The following is a 20,214-nucleotide window of genomic DNA, read 5'->3' as shown; positions in this document are numbered from 1 at the left end:
GACGTTCCAAGCTCTACCCCACCAAACGCAAAGTAATGCCTCAACTCTGATGTTAGTGCGATCAATAACATTTCTGTTGACACCACCGTTGAGAATCGGGTTGAAACAGTGCAGACAATGCACACCGTTTTTTTTTTTTTTTAATGCAGCGTGCAGGTGCAGTGGCACAGACCACACCATGTCTATGGCCATGTCCATGGCCGTTTCTAATGTCGCCAAGCGAAAAAATTGACACCTAAACTTTTCAGCGAATACTGTCTATACCCCTGTCACACAGTGTCGACTGGATGCCAGTTTGATTTAAATTGTTTTCATTAAACTTTAACTGCAGAGAAAGATTAGCCAGCAAGCGGTATGAACACAAAGCAAATTTACATTTTAAAAATGTGGCAAACTAATATTTTCATAATGGTCAAAATAAAATTCAGATTTCTGATATACATTGTTGTGAGCACCATTTCTCCTGGATTCACGGGTTTGAAAGTAATACTCTAATACTCGATTTTTGGCCAGAATTTACAAAACAATCGAACCCAGAAATGAAGCAGCTTAATACTCTGTGATACATGACTGCAAGACTAGAGTCTTCTCTGAAAATCATGCGCTGGAATTACTTGGCCAGCTGCAACTTGCGGAAGAATGAACTCACCCTGCCTGTCCAGTGACTGACAAGGAACAACTTGAATTCGCGTGGGAGCACTCTTCGCAAAACTCTCCGTGGTCCTGGCAGGTCACAACTGAGAGTGAAGCCACCTGCAAAAGGGGAACAACACACATGTTTAGCGCCTCGAACTACTCAAACTTCCAATCACACAGGTTTGAGAATTGATTTATTTTAATGAGCTCAGCCAAATCACGAGAAGCTTTTAAGGGTAATGACAACAATTTTCGGTGTTGATATTATTACACAGTTCATTTCCTTTACTCATCAGAATGACTTAATTAAGTGAAGTATAAATGGCCTACAACTATTTTAGTTCTACATATCTGAATTATCCCGCCAACAGCACAACTCAGGAAGCGACTCGCAGCAAACGGGCATTGTGATGTTCCTCCATATAAAAGAAAACAAGGTGCCGTAACCGAGTAGTATCTTCAACATATGGCTGGGATTTATGATGCCACTTCACCAAAGCAGCTCAGAGAGCTGAAAAAAAGCACTTGCAGGCAGAAGCAGGTAGCCACAGCTACACTTTTCACTGTTTGCCAACCTGGCACTATTGACAGTAACAAATTTCCACATGCGGGAAGGCAGTGATAGTAGTAATACATGCGATAATGGCAATACAAGTCCATCATTATAGCTAATAGTGGAAGCAGTCATCAAATATTCCTCATTTTAATATGCCTAATTCCCTTAAGCAGCTCAGCCAGAGACCCTGGCTCCTTTGATTGCTGTGAAAGCGCTGCCATAAGTGCATTACTTCCTACTGACGCAATGAGTCAGGCCCTAACCACAAAGTGTGAGGATTGACATGCTGATTAAGGCAGAAACTCGCTGGGATGCATGCCAGGACAATTATAAGAGGGGCAGTGAAGACAGTGCGTGCAGTGTCTTGACATCGGCAAAGCACAGTGAGGTAGTGGTGTGCTTCTGTCACAAGCATGCTTCCGTCACAAGTACCCTCCGGACTCAACGCAATTGAAACTGAAACTATTTTTCTTGCGCTCTGTTGAATTAAAAGAATTGTGTGCTAAAGCATTTAGCACGCTGGTCTTAAAACAACTTCTTTTAATTTTCAAGTACACTTCGTGAAACTTGTCAGACTTGCTGCTTTTTTCCCACTGATTTCGGATATGCCATTATTTTTTCAGTTGGTCAATTAGTTCCCGAGATAATGAGAGATAATTAGCCATTTTTGGTCAAACAATGGACAAAACAGTGTTGTTCATAAGACTGTAACCATTATATTTTCCAATACTACGTACCCTGGTGAATGCAAGAATCAAAAGCAGTTTTTTGATGCACCGCCTGGAACTAATTTTATAGCTCATTAAACTTTGGCGGCACCAGTGGCAAGGAACCATTTTGAGTGCCCATTTCAAAAACCAAAGTTATGAGCAGCTCATGTGGTGACTTACCCGGCCATTGCGAATGACGGTGACTCTGTGCCACCCACCGTCCGCCACTTCCTTGTCGACGGAAACTTTGGCTATGGCCGTGCGTGAGCCGCCAAACGAAAACTGTGGCTTGCCACCAACAATCTCCAGGGCCACAAAGTCAGAGCGGCCGCCATTTTGCGTGCCAAAGTTGTAGGCGAGCAGGGCATCCTTGCGGTTGGTAGAGAACGTGATGGAGATGTCGTTCGTGCTGGGCTTGAGAGAAGGGAAGGCCATGTACGAGTAGGGCTGGAAGCCGTACGTCGACTTCTCGCAGTGCTTCCCAAAGTAGTTTGGCTCGCACTGGCAGTGGTAGCCTGCACAAATGAAGGAAATGTGAGTTTCGGCAGCACTACCAGCATGTAGAAGCGAGCAAGAATGGAATATTGAATGTGTTTTGCAAACTGTTTCTTAGGCTCAGTTTTCTGAACTCCCAACGATATGGCGATACTCCCCTCAGCAACTGAGGAGGAGTGCGGACTGTCTCGCTCCAGCACATGAGGAAGGTGGAGTGAACAATCTGCAGCATCCACTGTTGCACCATCAATTGCCATGAGCAAGGAAGCCGGTAATTTGGATCATGACTAATGTTTCCTGTGCACTGCAGACACCTCTGTATTTCTCACGGCATCAGCAGTGCCGCACAAGATGTGTGAAATAGACTAGAGTAGAATTCTGGTTAGAAAATGAGGCCATGTGCCACCAACCTGCGGGTCCATCGCTGACGCAGGTGCCGCCGTTGCGGCATCGGCTCGGCCGGCAACCATCGGCCGCTTGCTCGCACAGACTGCCCTTGAAGCCCAGCCTGCAGAGGCAGAAGAAGGAGCCACCGGGAGCCTCCCTGCAGCTGCCGCCATTCTTGCAAGGAGAGCTGGCGCACGTCTCCTGGCGCGCGCTCTCGCACCGAGGGCCCTGGCGGTCAGGCGGGCACGCACACCGGAAGCCCGTCTCCGCGTCATGCTGGCAGGGGACTCCGTCCGCGCACGGATTGGGAGAGCACGGGTCCAGCTGGTCCTGGCACTGGTCACCGGAGAAGCCACTGGGGCAAGAGCAGGCGAAGGAACGGCTCGCACTGGGAGACGCAAACACGAGCTGCGGCGAGTCGAGGATGAGCAGCGAGGGCTGCAGGTCGAGGAAGCTGAGGCAGCTGCCTCCGTGCTGACAGGGTGCGCTCGCACACGGCTCGAAACCGATGAGGATGGTTTTGGCCAGCAGAGTTTGGAGGGAATCCCGTTTGGTCTCGAGGCGCCGCACCACCTTCTCGGGGGAAACCAGCGCTCCGGACGACTTCTTCACGGCTAGTGCCAGCTGGAGTTGGCCTTGAACATCCGTCATGCTGTAGACAATCGGTGTACCCAGGCCCTGTGCAAAATAATGGTCTAATTGTGAGTTTCATTCATTACGATTTCTTAAGAAGTTATAGCCAGAACACATAGGCAGTTTATCACAATATAGCATTCAATTATTTCCTAGCAACTCTTAAAAGCGTGCTCAGGTGCCAATACATGCTTGGTTATAAAACTGTGGTCTTGCTTTAGGCTGTCTTCAACTGTATAGTAGCTGAACATGTTTGCGCAATGAAGGCAAGAAGGCGACACTCGTTTCCAAAGCTGCTTGCACTCACCTCGAGTACGTGTCCCAGGAGCCCGAGGAAGCGGTCGTAGGTGGCACTCAAGAAGTCATGAGCAGACTGGTTGACAATGCTCAGCGAGATGCTGTTCTGCACGGTGGCATTGTCAAAGGCCTTGAACTGAACATTCACAGTGGAGGTGACGTCCTGGTGATAGCCGTCGTTGCCGCGCACGGTGAGGCTGTAGTTACTGGGGCTTAGCAGCCGAGACGCATGTAAGTCGCAGTGGCTGACCACACTGAAGATAGGGTCGCGGCCATGCAGGCGACACTGGTACTCGCCTGTGGTGTCGGGATCGAGGGGCCGAACGTCCGCAATCTTTCCTCCCGGAAACAGATTTTGGTAGACCCACACCATAACAGTGACCAAGCGGGGCGTCGAAGGGCTGTCGTTCTTGTCCACCAGCGTGACCGTAAGGGTGTGCCGGGCTTTTATGGGCGGGCTTCCGCTGTCTTGCACCTCGACCAGGAGCTGTATAGAAGGGGTCGCCTCACGGTCCAGTCGTTGTGTAGTCCGCAACAGCCCTGTGTCACGGTCGAGTTCAAACAGGTTCCGTCTAGCGCCACCAACCAGGGAGTAAGTGAAGGGTGCACCGTTAGGTGCCAAGTCTTGATCTCTTGCGGATAATGTGATGACACTTGTGTAGGGTGGTTCGTCTTCAAGAACATAGCCCAAGAGATCTGCTGCCTCAAGTTCAGGGCCGTTATCATTAACGTCGTCAAGTGTCACGCGAACCATTGTGGTTCCTGTCTGTGGCGGGCTTCCATGGTCGATTGCGGCAACAGTCAGAGAATACGCTGGAACAGTCTCGCGATCCAGTGCTGAGGAAGTCTGTAGAACACCTGTCTGTGCATCTATGGTAAAAACTTTGCCTGGGTCGCCATCAACAATCGAATAGAAAAACTGGTGGTTGTTTGGCCGCACATCCCTATCCACCGCTGACACTGTCAGGACTGAAGAACCCACGCTGGCCGCTTCACTGATGCGTGCTTCATAAAGTGGCTGCAGAAACACGGGCGGGTCATTGCCGTCTTGAATGCTTACGACGACCTGAGCTTCGTCAGTGTCATTCCCGCGAATGCTGCCAGCATTCTTTGCCATCACGGACAAAACGACTCGAGCCTGGGCTTCGCGGTCAAGGAGGCGTGCCACTGTGATGACGCCCGTGCTCGGTTGGATGCGGAATCCTCGGTCGTTGCTGCTCCCCACAAACAGGAAATAGACTTGACCCTCGGGACCCGAATCTTGGTCCGTGGCTAGCACCCGGCCCACTGCGGTGCCCACTGCCATCGATTCGCTGACTGCAAACTGAAACACAGGCTGCACGAATCGTGGGTAGAACTCGTTCTTGCCTGTCACGTGCACACGCAGCTGGCACGAGCTGTACTGCAGGGATCCTGGGTTGCTCGCCACCACTTCCAGGACATACTCGCTTGCTTGCTCATAGTCAAACGTTGCCTTTGTCGTAATTAGCCCAGTTTGACTGTCCACGGCAAAGTCGGAAGATCCCACAAGCGCATACTGAATGAGTCTGTTCCGGCCAGAATCAGCGTCGGTGGCGATGAGCTGTGTTACGACGGTGCCTGCAGGCTCGTTCTCTGCCACGTAGGCATCGAACACGGTGGCGTTGAATTCTGGAGCGCAGTCATTGACGTCGGTCACAATTACGGTCAGAGTAGCCCAGGCACACTTCACGTTGAAGGCACTGTCGCAGGCACTGACATTGAGGCGGAACTCCGGCATGCTTTCGTAGTCCAAGGCACGGTGAATGGCCACTGCTCCAGTTCGAGGTTCCATTACGAAGCTGTTGTTGATGTTTCCAGAGTTGATTGAGTAGCGCACCATTCCGTTGAGACCTGCAAGTTTAAACAAAAAATTTAGTCCAGTACCATTGCATTGCAACCTGGCCAAAAAGTTGGAGAGGAGTAAAAGTTTTAGACAGTGTATCTTCAAATTTCTCAGCATCGTTCTTCTTCCACGTTCAGTGTTTTTGTTTGTTTGTTTGTTTTTTCAATAAAAACAGATTATGCTTAAAATCAAGCAAAATATAGAGTAACCAACCGTTTACACAAACTGGAAAGCTAACTACCTAGCTTTACATTTGGTATCACAAAGACAGGGTCCATCCCAAGGTAATTAAGATTGAGAAATCAATCTCAGGAATTGTGAAGAGCCCACTGATATTTACAAGAGGGACGACATAAGAAGGGGAGCTAACAACGACGGAATGTGATTTAGGAGGCAGAAAGGGCCACTTGTTGAATGCCCCTCCCCGCCTCTTGTCCCATGACCATGATGTAGAAGGGAGTCCCTATTAAAAAGAGCCACCTCTCTTCCCCAAGGGTAGAAAAACAAGCTACCTGTGTCAGCATCAGCTGCAGAGACTGTAAGCAGTTCAGAGCTGATGGGCTCGTTTTCGGGGATGATAATCTGGTAGCTGAGTGCGCTGAACACAGGACTGAACTGGTTCTCCGCCGTGATGACAACAGACACTGTGGCATCAGCAGTCTTTGGAGGCACCCCTTGGTCGGTTGCTTTGACCTTGAGAAGAAACCTCTGCCCTTGGTACCTTGGCACCGGTTTGGCTACCGTAAGCCAACCTGAAAAAAAAAAAAAAAGAGAAGCGGTATGCAACACCTGAGCACAGATTCATGTCTTATAACTGTTTACCCATACAGTACACTCTTCATTTTGTTATTCTCTCTTTCTCTCTTTTTTTCACTTACAGAAAGGGCTTTCAGCAGAATTTATAGAGCCCTTACAGATGTCGTACCTTAGTACAGTTGAGCCTTGTTAATTCAAACTCACTGAATTCGAACTTCTGGTTTATTCGAACTGATGTTGCGGTCCCGGCAAAGTTATGTGTATTTAAATAGCTTTGGTTAATTCGAGCTTCTTTTAATTCAAACAAATTTTCGGGCCTCTTTGATTTCGAATTAACGAGATTCGACTGTATTGTATTCTTATAGCAAATGTTTTCAATATGTTTTCACCTTCGATATTCACATCTAAAGACAACAGCAACTGCAACATTGTATTCATTATGCCACACCTTTCCTCTAGACCTAACCATTCATTGAGATAGTTTTACGTTTCACCAGCACACAAGCTTCGATCACTAAATTATAGCTACCCAGGCAACAGCGTCCAAGTACCACTTGATTATGGAATTAATTCAGGGTACTCTCAAGATGTAAATTTCAGTGAACCTCGCAGAAGTACAAAGCCAAAAAACACATGTCAGCAAATTACCAGATGATGGATGCACGTCAAGGAGTCCGGTTCCGTTGCCGCCAGTGATGCTGTAGACCAGCTCTGCATTCACACCGACGTCCTGCTGATCCCTGGCAGCCACTTGGAGGATGGACAGCCCCACAACTGCATTGTCAGGAAGTGGCGAGAAGTACTCTGTCTTGTCGAATTCGGGCACATGGTTGTTGGCATCCACAATGTTGACGTAAATAGTAGCCTCTGATGACAGTGATGGCTTCCCGTGGTCAGTGGCGACTACACGGAGGACGTGCTGGTTCTCTGGCGATGGTGTGCCTCGGGGTGACCGCCGGTAACGAAGAGGCTGTTTGCTGAGAAGGTCTCCGGAAGTTGGGTCCAGGCGGAAGAAATTGGACGGTTGCCGAAGTGCGTACGTTATGGCAGCATTGGGCCCCGCTTTGTCGGCGTCAGTCGCCGACACACGGCCGATAAAGGCTCCCGCCTGCTGCAGTTCAGCGAGTCTGAATCGGAACACCGGCTGTAGGAACCGCGGCGCATTGTCATTCATGTCATGCAGGGAAATGGTCAGAGGTGTCTCTGCCTTCCAAGATCCGTCGACAGCCGCAACTTTCAGGAGGTATTCTTCGTGCAGCTCCCTGTCGAGCAGGCCGGCCACAGTCACGTTTCCGGAGAAGGGGTCGATAGCGAATCGGCCTCCTGGGTTCTCCGTGAAGCTGTAGGTCGCATTGGCATTCTGAGCAGCGTCCCGGTCGGAAGAGGTCACCTGAATCACGAAGGACCCAATGGGGGCATTTTCGGTCACGTTGACACTGAAGAGCCTGGTAAAGCGAGGCGGGTTGTCATTCTTGTCCGTGACAGTGACGATGACTGTAGCGGTGCCCGTCAGGCTCGGACTTCCATGATCGCTGGCTTCGACCAAGAACTGGTAGGAGGCCATTTTCTCACGGTCCAACGTGGTCGTGGTGCGTAGTTCACCCGTGCTAGGGTTCAGCTCAAACTGGAGCGGTGCAGCCGCCTTCTCCTTTGTTGCCATGGGACAAAGCTTGTAGCGGACTTTCCCATTTTTGTCACTGTCGGCGTCCCGGGCATAGAGTTTGGCAACTAGCTGACCCGGAGGCTGCTCCTCTCTGACTGAAGCGTTGTACAAATCACGTTCGAATTCCGGAACATTGTCGTTCACATCGGTCAGCTCTACGTCGATTCGTATCGCACTGCTCAGCGCTGGCTCGTCACTGTCTTGCGCCGCTAGCCACAGCTGGAGCGTTGGCATTGTCTCGAGGTCCAGCACTTCACCGTGTGCGACTGTGAGCTCCCCGGTGCTCGGGTTTACCGCGAAGGCATTCCCGTGGTTTCCTCCTGCAATGTAGTAGCTAACTCTGGCCGCCACACCGGACTTCGGAGAGGTTGCGGATACGGTCGTCAGCACTTGTCCTCTGCTTCCAACGCCACCTTCGGACAGTGTGAGCTTACTTACTGTACCCGGCTGGAACTTGGGGAAAAGAGTGCTGCTGGCAATAGAGACGCGCACACTAGCGCTGGATGACAGGGACACTTTGCCTTGGTCTGTGGCATGAATCAAGAAGTTGTACACTACGTCCGTCTTCTGTCCAGCAGGCAATTTCTTGGCCAACCGCACGACCCCCGTCTCCTGGTCGACCTGAAACTTCTCGGCGTCTGGGCCCGAAAGGTGGAATATGAGCCGTCCGTTGGCACCTGAATCCATGTCTTGAGCTTGTGCGCCCAGAACGAAGTGACCTGTTGGGAGGAAATGGTAGGAGGGCCGAATATATGCGTTAGCAGACACGCAGCAGCTTCCCGGTCTGTAGTGGGCTTCTGAAATAAGTGTTGCGATGACATTTCTTTTTATCTGGCATCGGCTATAAAGCAAGGAGCGGCGCCAGTCTGTGCAGAAATCTTTTTGCTGCTTTTTAAACAAGAAACTTGCGCACCCACAATTTTCTCCCCTAATTATGTTTTCATACTCTTTCGTGCGATAAAATACACGTACATAACACATTTTCAACTTTCGTCAATTTCATTTTAATAAGGCAAAGATTTCAATCTGGTTATCTGCAAACTAGTCACCAAAAAGCCATCAGTGCTTATTGTGGGAAAAAGCCTATTTTTGTAGCTTTACAATAGTTATCATGTTCTACAAACATCCATTTGTTAAAAATACACATGCTGCTCACTGCATAATTTTAACATTTTAAAATCTTTTCCTTCATTTACAGACTTTTTCAACACATAATCATTAGGAATATGGGCTAAATTTTAATTACACGCAATGTTGCTGGCTAAAGCATCTCTGAAATTCATTCCCCTTCATCTTAAACTGCATAATGCTGTCTGCCTTTTTTTTTTTGTCTGCCACGCTAAAAAATTTACCTTTGATAGCAATCTGCTCACCTGCATCAGACGTGTCTGGAATAGCAACAGTCATGTTGTTGCTGCTGAAGACCGGCCTGTTGTCATTCTCGTCCGTCACAAGGACAACGACATCGGTCACTGCTGTGTGGCGCACTGTCAGCCCATTGTCTTCGGCCACCAAGTGGATTACGTAACGCTCGCATTCCTCATGGTCCATAGGGGCCTGGGCCGTGATCACACCGCTGTCTGCGTCGACCCGAAATTGGCTGGCGTTCTCGCCACGCAGGGAGTACCTGAAATGGTGTACGAAACATCAGGACCAACTCAGAGGCACTGCCGGTTGGGTTTTACTGACTCCAGGCAAAAGCCGCTTCAGTAATCAAGAAATTTGCAAAGATCAGAGGATCAAACAAACAATCACCTAATTAGACGGAGTACACAGCTAGCAGCCTCTCATTAAACAAAGACAGTGAACCTTCGCATATAATTGGCCGTTCTTGCCGTTTTCTCCTAGTCATCATAATAAAACTATGCTTATGACTAGTATATGTGTGGAGGCAGATTGAAACGCCAGTTAACTGAACAGAAATGGCTTGGCTTTTGCTTGACACAATGTTTCATGTAGGGCAATTTCAGCATTAGACCTGCAGCTGTAACCTCCCAAGCCACCTCAGACAAGCCTTGCACTTACAATTTTGTAACGTATTGTAATTTTGTAAGCTATCACCGACCGATAATTTGACTCGAACGTCGTCATAGTTTGACATTTAGAACATAATACAATTGGTACTGCACTTATGCGCCTACGGTGCATTGCCAAATGCATCCGAGGGCAAAAAAAAAAAAAAGAAAAGGAAATTCCGGCCAATCCTGAAAAATCACAAACACTCAATGGAAACACCCCTTCGTGCACTTAAAAACAACATTCGCCTGTCTCATCATCGCAGTTAACACACGCCCACTACCTGGAGGCAAGTCAAGAAAATAATTTGACCGGAGATGTGGATCTGGGAAAGCAGCCTTTGACGTGCCTCAGCAGCTTGCGGATGGGGAGGACATGCAGGTCAGATGCCCTTACAATCTCCGAACAACTAGAGTCCAAAATTAGAATTACCCTGCGTTACTGCACTGGCACAGTGCTCCAGTGCTTGCCAGCATATATTAATTAAAAACACAAGTGCTTGCATGAACTACCGTATTTTCACGGTTCTAACGCGCCCCCGATTGTAACGCGCAGGAAAGTTTACCGATGAACGTTCGGAAAAAAAAATATTTGACGCATTCGAGCGGGCACACTGATGGAAAGGACATGAAATCACATACCTGACAAAGGACATTTCATGTGACGGACACAACTGTGTCAGCAAAAGTATTTTGTGCTTCATAAACTTGCTTATACAGCTCCTGATGGCATTAAAACTAAGGCGGATTTTGGTTTTGAGCTCGACTGTAATGCGCACGGAAATTTTCAGGCTACTTTTAGCGAAAAACGGTGCGCGTTAGAATCGTACAAATACGGTAACTATGCACTGCTGCATAAAGACTAATATGCTCGTAACCTTTTTCAACTGAAAGAGATTTAAAAGCAGCAGACATGTTCGATGGATTTCCAACGTGGACAATAGAGGTTACCTAATACAATTCTTGTAAACATTGGAGATTCACTCTTGTTTCTTGGTGACAAGCTTATTTCGGAAAACTGAGCAGTTTTCAATGAACCTTTGCCACAATTTGCTGCGATAACTCTTATCAGCTCCTCTATGATTTTTTCTTTGGCAAAATAAAATTTTTCCACTTTCTCCTAAAGCTTGCTGCTATTAGTGATCAATGAAGCAAGCAAGGGTGGTAGCTTGGGCGAGCTGGTACAGCACACTTTGATCTACAAGAAAGTTCAAAAATATGACGCTGACAACAGAATGGCAGACACGACAAAGTACTTTGTGTTGTGTCTCTCGATTTGCTGTTTCAGAGGTAATTTTGTAACTGTCTTGTGGGAGCAATAAAGCTGCGAAAGAATCCCGATATAGTATTCGGCACTTCTCCAGGTTCGGTGCAATAAATCCTGGCCCTGACCTGATCTGCGCATTTCGTCCAGCGTCGGCATCGGTGGCCGTGATCGTCACGAGGGGCACGTTGACTGGTTGGTTCTCAGGCAAGGTGACAGTGTAGCGGTTGCGGTCGAATCGAGGGGCGTTGTCATTGAGGTCGCTCACAAGCACGTTCACAGTTCCTGTGCCAGTTTGCCTTGGACTGCCTGCACACAGACAACAGAAAAGGATGCATTATACTGGCTGCTTCTAATACTATAGCATGCACGCAGGACTGAAAACAAACAACTTTGAATTACTGCCTTAACGTAAAAAGAGAATTTACAGACTGAGGTTTATACGCACAAAGTTGAAGATTCAGGTTGCTCTGATTTTTGTTCTTCTTGTGTGACATTGAATTGGCCTAACATGCATGTCGCAGATGAACCTTTATTGTAATTTTTCCGCAGACTGATCAAAATAATCTCCACGTATTTAAATTCTTGTAACCATTTTAACATTCTTTTCAAGAAAAAACAAGCACGGAATGCTGGCAAACTTCAGAGATAGGCCAGCATAGTTCCTCTTAAGAGTTCAAAAATAAAAAGTGGTCAGAAATTGGTTTGGATTTTCGTAAGCATGAACTCGCACAAAAAGCAGCATTGTATTAGTTTGTATATAAAAAGAACACTTAGCCAGTTTTTTCCCCACAATGTTTTCTTGTTATTCAGTATGAGTGCTTTCATTAGCCATGTCTATCACTGTAGCATACGGTCTGAGCATTACCCAAAACAACTGACAGCATCTGACAATTGACAACTGACAACAAACTGACAGTGTTTAGCATTTGCAATACATACCGGAGTCGACTGCAAGGACAGTCAGCTGGTAGCGGTCCTTGAGTTCCCGGTCCAGCGACTGCACCAGCGAGAGTTCACCCGACGAGCTGTTGACACGAAATCGTCCCTGGGTGCCTTCTTCGAGACGATAGTGGAGCGGGCCACTGGGAAGCTGGTCAGCGTCGTGAGCGCCGAGTGCAAGCAGCACCATAGGAACAGGCGCGTTTTCCACAACGTGCAACTCGTACGGAGAGTCAACAAATGCCGGTGCATTGTCATTTATGTCCGTCACGGCCACTGTGACAGTGGCCGTGTCGAAACGCAGCTCCGTGCCTCCAGCCCCTGCGCAGTCTTCCGCTTGGAGAGTGAGCAAATACCGGGTGCGGCGCTCGTAGTCCAGAGCTCGACGGACCCGAAGCACCCCCGTGTCCTGACCGACCTCGAAGTCGTGGTTCGGGTCGCCTGCAATGATGGAGTAGCGGACCTGGCCTGACGCCCCTTCGTCTTGATCTGTTGCGGACACCTGGAGAACGCTGGTGCCCAGGCTGGCATTCTCAGAAACGGCTGCACTGTACTGGCGTGGGTCGAACACGGGGCTGTTGTCGTTTTCATCCAGCAGTATCACGCGCAGTCGCTGGGAGGCCGACCGCACCGGATGTCCCCTGTCGCGGGCCGTCACCAGAAGTTCATAGCTGGATCTCTGTTCCCTGTCCAAGGGTCCCTTGACCCGGAGAAGTCCGTCGATGGGTCCGAGTGAAAAGCTGTGCTCGGGTGACAGGCTGTACTCAACATAGCTGTTCCGCCCCTCATCGCTGTCCATCGCCTTGACCGCCATGACGATGCTATTAGCCGGGGCATTCTCCTGCACACTGGTCACATTCGGCGTGATGAACTCGGGCACCATGTCATTGACGTCCTTCAGGACGATGGTCACCTGGACGCTGCTTGAAAGGCGGCGATGCACTTCAGTGGCTTGGTCGGTTGCCCGCACTACGAGACTATAGAGCGACTTCTTCTCCCGGTCTAGTGGCATGCGCGTTATGATGGTTCCATTTGCTTCGATTGCCAGATGGTGGTCTGGGTCACCTTCCACAATGCTGTACACGATTCGGCCGTTGTCACCTGCAGTCAATAAAAGGGACACATGACTCTAAGCAACCGACTTGACAGAAAAACAACTCAAAAGTCAAGTAACAAGGACTGTGGACAAAGCTTCGTTTTCCCACGGTAACCGTGCTTACCTGAATCAAGGTCGGTAGCACTGACCCGCAGGAGGCTTGAACCAACAGTGACGTTTTCAAACACCTCGTCGCTGTAGCTCATGGGGTCAAACAGAGGTGCATTATCATTCAGGTCCATTACGTTCATGTAGACGGTAGCAGTCGATGACAGGCTGGGAGTTCCAGAGTCTTGCGCTTGGACCACAAGTACATAGTGCTGATGCTGAAATGAATAGTGAGTTGATGGCCCAATGTTAGCCAAAGCGTGTCCACTCCAAACTTCGAGATCACTCTGTAGCATTTTGTGCGATCGCCTTTGCTTTCATAGATTAACCGCCTTTCAGCCCATTTTCACCAGCTAGATAAAGATACCAGAGACGACAATAGTGACATAGCAGGTATGGTTTAGCGCTGCGACAACTGCGTTTCTATGCCAACACAATACAAGAAATATTTACAATTATGCTGAACAGTTCAATCAGCTATAATGTAGGACATGCCTTGGCAGAACATTAGGCTCCACAGAGTCACTTTTAACAGGCGAAATCCCATGTATAATTGAGAAATTACCACATGACAGGGCAGATAAGTTCAATGTAGTATTCAATTAACTCTCTTGACAGCAGGACCAACAGCCCGCGTATATCACAACAGCCTAATCATCAGTAGTGAGAACTTGACACCACAAGCACATATGGGCCACACCATTTTGTCAGCAATGCACACCCACGGACACCTTTGCTGTGGCCATCTTACCTGTTCGTAATCCAGGTGTGACGTGAGCGTGAAGACGCCGGTTTGTGGATTGAGTGAGAAGACGTCGTTGGCCCAGTCACTGAGCACCGAGTAGCTGACCTGCCGATTGAGGCCCATGTCGGTGTCTGTGGCCGACACGGCGCCCACCTGGGCGCCCCGCTGGGTGTCCTCCCACAGGTCAAAGGAGTAGGCGGCTTCCCCAAACAGCGGCAGGTTGTCATTTGTATCCAGCACCTGCGCAGGGGCAGAAGAAAAGACTTTATTCAACAGTAGAGATGGTAGGTGGGCAGGGTCCTATAGTCCAGGACTCGGTTGGGAGCCCGTGTAGTTCCCTCAGATGGTGCAAATATCTCCACAGGCACGCCGACCGACATTTTTTCAGGGTTCATAATCCACAAAGGGCGAACTTTGCAGCAGCGCAGCTAGAGGCTACGTTCAAAATAGATATGAAATAATTATGATAAATACATTACGACGATAATTCGACTCCTGTTAATATATTAACGGGAGCACTGAGGTTTACAACAAGTACAGGTCCTCCTATAATTAGAAAAATTTATGACTAGAACCGGACGTCCGGCGGACATCTAAAATTCGTATTTTGTTATCTCCTGGACGTCCCCTGTATATTTGTGTTCGGAAATGTCCAATTTTGAACATCCGCCGGATGTCTGAAAGCTCGGCTCGGACATCTGTCGGACGTTCCTCGGATGAGCAATTCCTTTGCACCGGACCATCCCACGGACGGACGTAGTACGTCCGCCGGCTTTCTGCGGATGTCCGTCGGACGTACACATGTCTGACACCAGGTGTCCGACGGATGTTCGATGGAGATCTGTGGTCCAATGTGTACGAAGTCCGCGGGGACCGCAGCAAAGAACTTCCAATTAACTGAACTCTAATTAAACAAAGAGCACAATAACTGCATTTTTATTAGTCCGCAACACGTCTCCCTTCTTGATTCCGTTCAGAATCTCGGCTTTCATACCGAAGTCGAGCGTACGACCTACGACACGGCTTGCCATGGTAGTTGAGACTATTCGTGAAATCGAAGCCTGAAGTGTCCGCCACAGACTGCTCACACAACGATGTGCGGCGCAACAACAAAAAAAAAAATTGAGAACGTCAAAAGAGAGCGAGATGCATACGCTCGCGCGAGGCTTACTGGCTCAACTGGCCTGCCGTTCCATAGCCTCCTAATCCTAACCGTTATAGGCTCCGGACAGCGAAGTTTGCCGGGCGACCGCAGCGCCAGCCGCGGCAGACCCGCGCAACTCCGGGTCGGTCCCGTCGCGCAGACCGCCTTCAGCGCCCGTGAACGGAACTTTGCAAAAACGTGTGTCATAATGTTATTTGCGTGTATATCTACTACATACTGCAACAAAAACATGCAGAAATGTATTATAGTAGGCGGAATCCTCCAAATAAAACGGGGTGCCGATAAAGTGCTGTCGCTTTGCTGCCGAGACGTAGGTTGACCCAACTGGAGAGCATGTTTGAAAGCTTTGCATTCTCCTACAGATTCTTCTTCTCTCTTTTGTTTCGCAGATACAAATCGTGGTTACTGAATCATGAAAAGCCCACTAAGCGAGGGGATTAGATGCTGCCGTGGTGCACGAGCAGCTTGTTAGTAGGTTGGCTAGCAGGCAGTAAATACACATAAGTTAACTTTGGTAACAAAGAGGGCCCCCAAACACAGGTATAACAGCGTAGTTTATCACCCAGCGGTCCTACTCTGCTTGATATAATATTTCACGTGCTTATATCGCCGTATTAAATACATATAAACACATATGGGGCGGACACTTATAGGCGCTGTTCTCAAATGTTCGGCGAGCGATTGGATATCATAACATCACCGCCTCTTCTTGCAAAAGAAACAATGAAATTGTTGTCTAAGCCACTGAAAAGGAAAGAAAAATAGAGATGAGATTTGCCGCAATCAAAGTTCGAAATATATAAACGTTGGACGAAATTTTTGGGTTCGGGGAGGAGAAGGAGTAGGAGGAGGAGGACTAACTTTGTTTATCCCATCCGTTGTGATCCCGGTCGCTCCAAACCATTGAGGGGTGTCCTCAGGGAACTAAATTTTTTCCCCGTGACTTTTGGGGCAAAGGTGTTGACGGTAATGAAAGCGCTACTATAGGAGCTAACGTTCCCAGATGTTCGGTGAGCGATTGGATATCATAACGTCACCGCCTCTTCTTGCAAAAGAAACAATGAAATTGTTGTCTAAGCCACTGAAAAGGAAAGTAAAATAGCGATAAGATGTGCCGCAATCAAAGTTGGAAATATATAAACGCAGGACGAAATTTTTGCGCTCGGGGAGGAGGAGGAGGAGGAGGACAAACTTTGTTTATCCCATCTGTTGTGATTCCGGTCGCTCCAAACCATCGAGGGGTGTCCTCAGGGAATTAATTTTTTCTCCTGTGACTTTTGGTGCAAACGTGTTGACGGTACTGAAAGCGCTACTATTTCTTTCTAAGAAAGGTCTCACGCCGGACCCGTTGGCGTGGAGAGAAAAAAAATACCCGAATATGGATATTCCGTAATTCATTTCGATACGCCTATTAGATCTGCCTACCCCTCCTACCACCCCCTCCCCGCCCAATGGAATCTTGTAATAGCCTTCTCGTGAAGAGTTTTTATAAGGGGGGCGTGTTTTTATACAGCTGGCATACTGCTACACCTGGAAGCCCAAAAGTTTCTTGGCGGAGCGGGCACTTATTAGGGGCAGCACTTTCGCTATACACAAACAAATGTGAATTTCACCCTGTTACATGTATGGAGCATCACGGTCGGATCAAATACCCGTATGTAACACCGTGGTCCAGTTTATAGTTCTGCAGTCGCAAGTGCACTCGCATGGATGGAATACCTCGCGCGGAAACATCGCGCAACGTCTGATATATTTGCAGACAAAGCCATCTCTTTTGTGGATTGAACAATATAAATTACGTTTTCTTTTGAAGCAAAACATGCTGATCTTGAGAAAGTTTTGCCTGCATGCTGTACAAGCGTTTCTCTTCTGGTCATCACGCCTATGCGGCATTTATATGCCTTCCCATAAGCGAATTCAGCCGATTAATTCTTCTTCATTCACCTGCACTATGTGGCAGGTTAACTGTACAATCTCTTACTTCGTTTTAAACCCAAAAGGGGCTACTAATAGGCTTCGTCCGCGCTGCAAAAAGAGGAGCACCCCCAGCCAGGAACGTAACAGCTTGCGGGGACCGACCCAGTGTTGCGCATATCTGCCGAAGGTGGCGCTGGGTGTCGCTGGCTCCGTGTCGCCCTCTGGGCGCTGTCCGGCGCCTATAAAGGAGGCTATGGCCGTTCCATCAAATGCGCGCCCTCCATGGTGCGCTACCAGTAACCAGCGCTACCTCGGTCGCCGACGTCAGTAGAAAACGCGGCGCTGTTTCCGCGCATGAAAATTTTGCATTTTATAATTATTCTATTGGATTGCATGTGAAATTTCCGGGACTAGCAAATTCTAATTAAGCGACTGAATTATCGAGAGAGAATGAAAGAGAGAGAGAGAGAACAAACTTTATTTAGTCCAGGCTGCCGAAAATTATCGAGAGCCGACGGTTGTTCCGGCCTATTGTCATCTTCAGGAAATCTACCAGTTTTGAAGTGCAACGATCACCGGCTCCGTGCTTCGTTGCCATGGGCTTACAAACAATCTTTGAAGGTCCCGTCAGAAAAGTTGGCTGTTCGTGCCGAAATGGCGACACTGCCACGAACGATGACTTTAGTAGGTCATCTCATTCTGCAACAATGGCGGCTCCCGAACGCTGCATGCGCGCACATTTACTGGCAGTGTTCTCCCAAATGCATAAAAATGTCACTTGCAAAACGTAGGCTCTGATTTCATGCGTATCGCGATCGCCCGAAGAGTTCATGGTCGGCAGGTGGGGCGAGATTGGGGCGGCTTCTCCGCAACGCGTCTACCGGTTCGAACCACGTGACCTCGCCAACTGGCCCGGCTTCTCGCCGCAGGGCCAGCGGGGCAGTTTCAAAAACGAAGCACAAATGCAAAGCCGAGGAGTAAATGTCACGCCGCTGCTGCTCTTTCCTGTGAACGGCTGTAAACACGCGTCAAGAGGCCCCGAGGCCCGAACAGTTATCGCCCAGCCGAGGAGCAAGTTTTGCCTTGTGGCAAGAGCCAGAGCGAATCGAGCAATAAAGCATCGGACCGATTTATGGGCACTGAAAATGAACTGCCGGACACTTGCAAACTCCCACAGGGAAGTAACCCCGCATTTCTGAGCAGTAAAAAGTGCGGCAGTGACATAAAAGGCACCGCGCGTGACCTAGCGGGCGCGTGCAAGAGCTGCTTTCAGTGACGCAGAGAAAGAACCGTTGAGAGGCCGTAAAAGGGGCAGTTAGGCGAATTTGCCCGCTCTCCGTGTTCGTTAACCCTTCAATCTTGCTCGCTAATCTTGCTAACATAGCTCTAATGGTTTAAAGGCGTGCCTAATCCGATGCTGCGTAAAATCTTCGTTGAGAAATTCACGCGGATTCTAATTAAGGCTTCCTTCATCGGAAATTTTCCTCGCGTCGCTTCGGTTTATTTGAAGCTTCCAGTTGTTTAACGTGATCCACTGCATTTACAGACGAACATCTCTGTACAGAGTCACCTTCGGTTTAGAATGAGACTGAGGAACTCGATTAGAGGCTTGGCTTTTTCCTCGCGTTAAAAAACTGGGCTGTTCAAAGTCGCTGCAGTAGAAGTCTGGGGATTCGGAATAGCTGGAAATAAACGCTGCGGCTGTTAGTCGACGTTTAAGTAGACGGTTTAGGCGAGCCACAAATCCAGATTACTCGGTCCCTAGTCAGTGCTGAGCCGGAAGGGCGGGCGGTTCACTAGATATTTACAATCTTGAAGAAAATATCTTGACGGCACCGAACGAGGTGGGTAGGGTTGTCTTTTACAGTTAAGGTTCGCAGCTAGAGATATGGACGGCGGCTTAGCTTTGCGCACGCACGCACGCACGCACGCACGCACACACGCACACACGCACACACACACACACACACACACACACACACACACACACACACACACACACACACACACACACACACACACACACACACACACACACACACACACACACACACACAGGGGTTTCCCCAGGCATCGAATCAAGGGGGGGTGTCTCAATGGCTCTGGGGGGAAGGGGGGAGGGAAGGGGGTTCATAAATTAGAAAAGCTGTTTTTTTTATCCCACTAGTTAAATAATAGACGTCTGTTAACCAAACGCTCATCCCCGTGACGCACGTTTTTCATTTGCTATATATATATTTTCATTTGCTATATATATATATATATATATATATATATATATATATATATATATATATATATACACACACCTGGGAGGCGGTGCTTTCTATTCAATATAAGAAAAAAAAACAAATATAGAGAAATTAATTTTTTACCATGAAAGGTCCGTATTCAGTTCTTTTTTTTAATTTCTCGCCATTTTTCAACGTATAAGGACATTTTCGAACTTGTTACCAGGGCCAGTGACGAAATTTGAGTTCTTGAAACAATGTTTAGGTAGTACACGAATTATGCAGCACTTATAAATCAGGCACCGATTGTACGCTCCCGATTTATTAAAACGCCAGGATTAGCTTCCGTAGCGCTTCGCCTCGCCAAATTGCCCATTTTAAATGTACATGCTGAAAGAGCTTCTGCAAAGATTACGGTTGTAAACAAAGAACGGCACCGAATCAATGAAGAAAGTAAATTATATGTGTGTTTACTGCACTTACTTCAAGTCAAAGGCGGCCTGGGGGGGCGCAGCAAGCTCGGGGGGTGCACTTTTGTTTATTTTGCCCGAGGCTACTGCCAAGAATAGCAGACGAGCAGCCCGCGCATGCACAGTGAAAAAGGTCCATACAAGGACTGACAAGAGTGAAATTTGGGGATTCAAGGGGGGGTGTCCAGAAAAACTAGGGGGGGGTCTACACACCCCCTAGGGGGGGGGGGGTAGGGAAATCACCACACACGCACACACGCACGC

General features: G+C 48.5%; 2 protein-coding genes across 2 annotated transcripts in view; one reads left to right on the top strand and one right to left on the bottom strand.

The window, feature by feature from the left end:
* Ft (cadherin-related tumor suppressor fat) overlaps window positions 1-20,214 on the bottom strand; it is a 105,963-nt gene that overhangs the window by 10,957 nt on the left and 74,792 nt on the right. Inside the window, exons 6-16 of the mRNA XM_077703444.1 lie at window positions 14,174-14,407; window positions 13,439-13,640; window positions 12,219-13,319; window positions 11,405-11,585; window positions 9,371-9,624; window positions 6,983-8,716; window positions 6,091-6,330; window positions 3,725-5,586; window positions 2,808-3,462; window positions 2,083-2,417; window positions 650-753 (exon numbers count right to left, since the gene is read on the bottom strand). Of these exons, the coding sequence (XP_077559570.1) occupies window positions 650-753; window positions 2,083-2,417; window positions 2,808-3,462; window positions 3,725-5,586; window positions 6,091-6,330; window positions 6,983-8,716; window positions 9,371-9,624; window positions 11,405-11,585; window positions 12,219-13,319; window positions 13,439-13,640; window positions 14,174-14,407 (6,902 nt within the window). The remainder of the gene's footprint in view (window positions 1-649; window positions 754-2,082; window positions 2,418-2,807; window positions 3,463-3,724; window positions 5,587-6,090; window positions 6,331-6,982; window positions 8,717-9,370; window positions 9,625-11,404; window positions 11,586-12,218; window positions 13,320-13,438; window positions 13,641-14,173; window positions 14,408-20,214) is intronic.
* Window positions 10,243-20,214, top strand: part of LOC144174661 (uncharacterized) — a 112,278-nt gene continuing 102,306 nt past the window's right edge. The window contains exon 1 of the mRNA XM_077703446.1: window positions 10,243-10,394. Within this exon, the coding sequence (XP_077559572.1) occupies window positions 10,389-10,394 (6 nt within the window). The 5' untranslated portion in view covers window positions 10,243-10,388. The remainder of the gene's footprint in view (window positions 10,395-20,214) is intronic.

Source organism: Haemaphysalis longicornis, unplaced genomic scaffold, assembly GCF_048455015.1.
Source record: "Haemaphysalis longicornis isolate Haplotype H1 unplaced genomic scaffold, Haemaphysalis longicornis Haplotype H1 scaffold_3, whole genome shotgun sequence".
In the NCBI taxonomy this organism is placed as follows: Eukaryota; Metazoa; Arthropoda; class Arachnida; order Ixodida; family Ixodidae; genus Haemaphysalis; species Haemaphysalis longicornis.
Note: the sequence above shows the minus strand (reverse complement) of the source record. Positions and strands in the feature narration are given on the sequence as shown.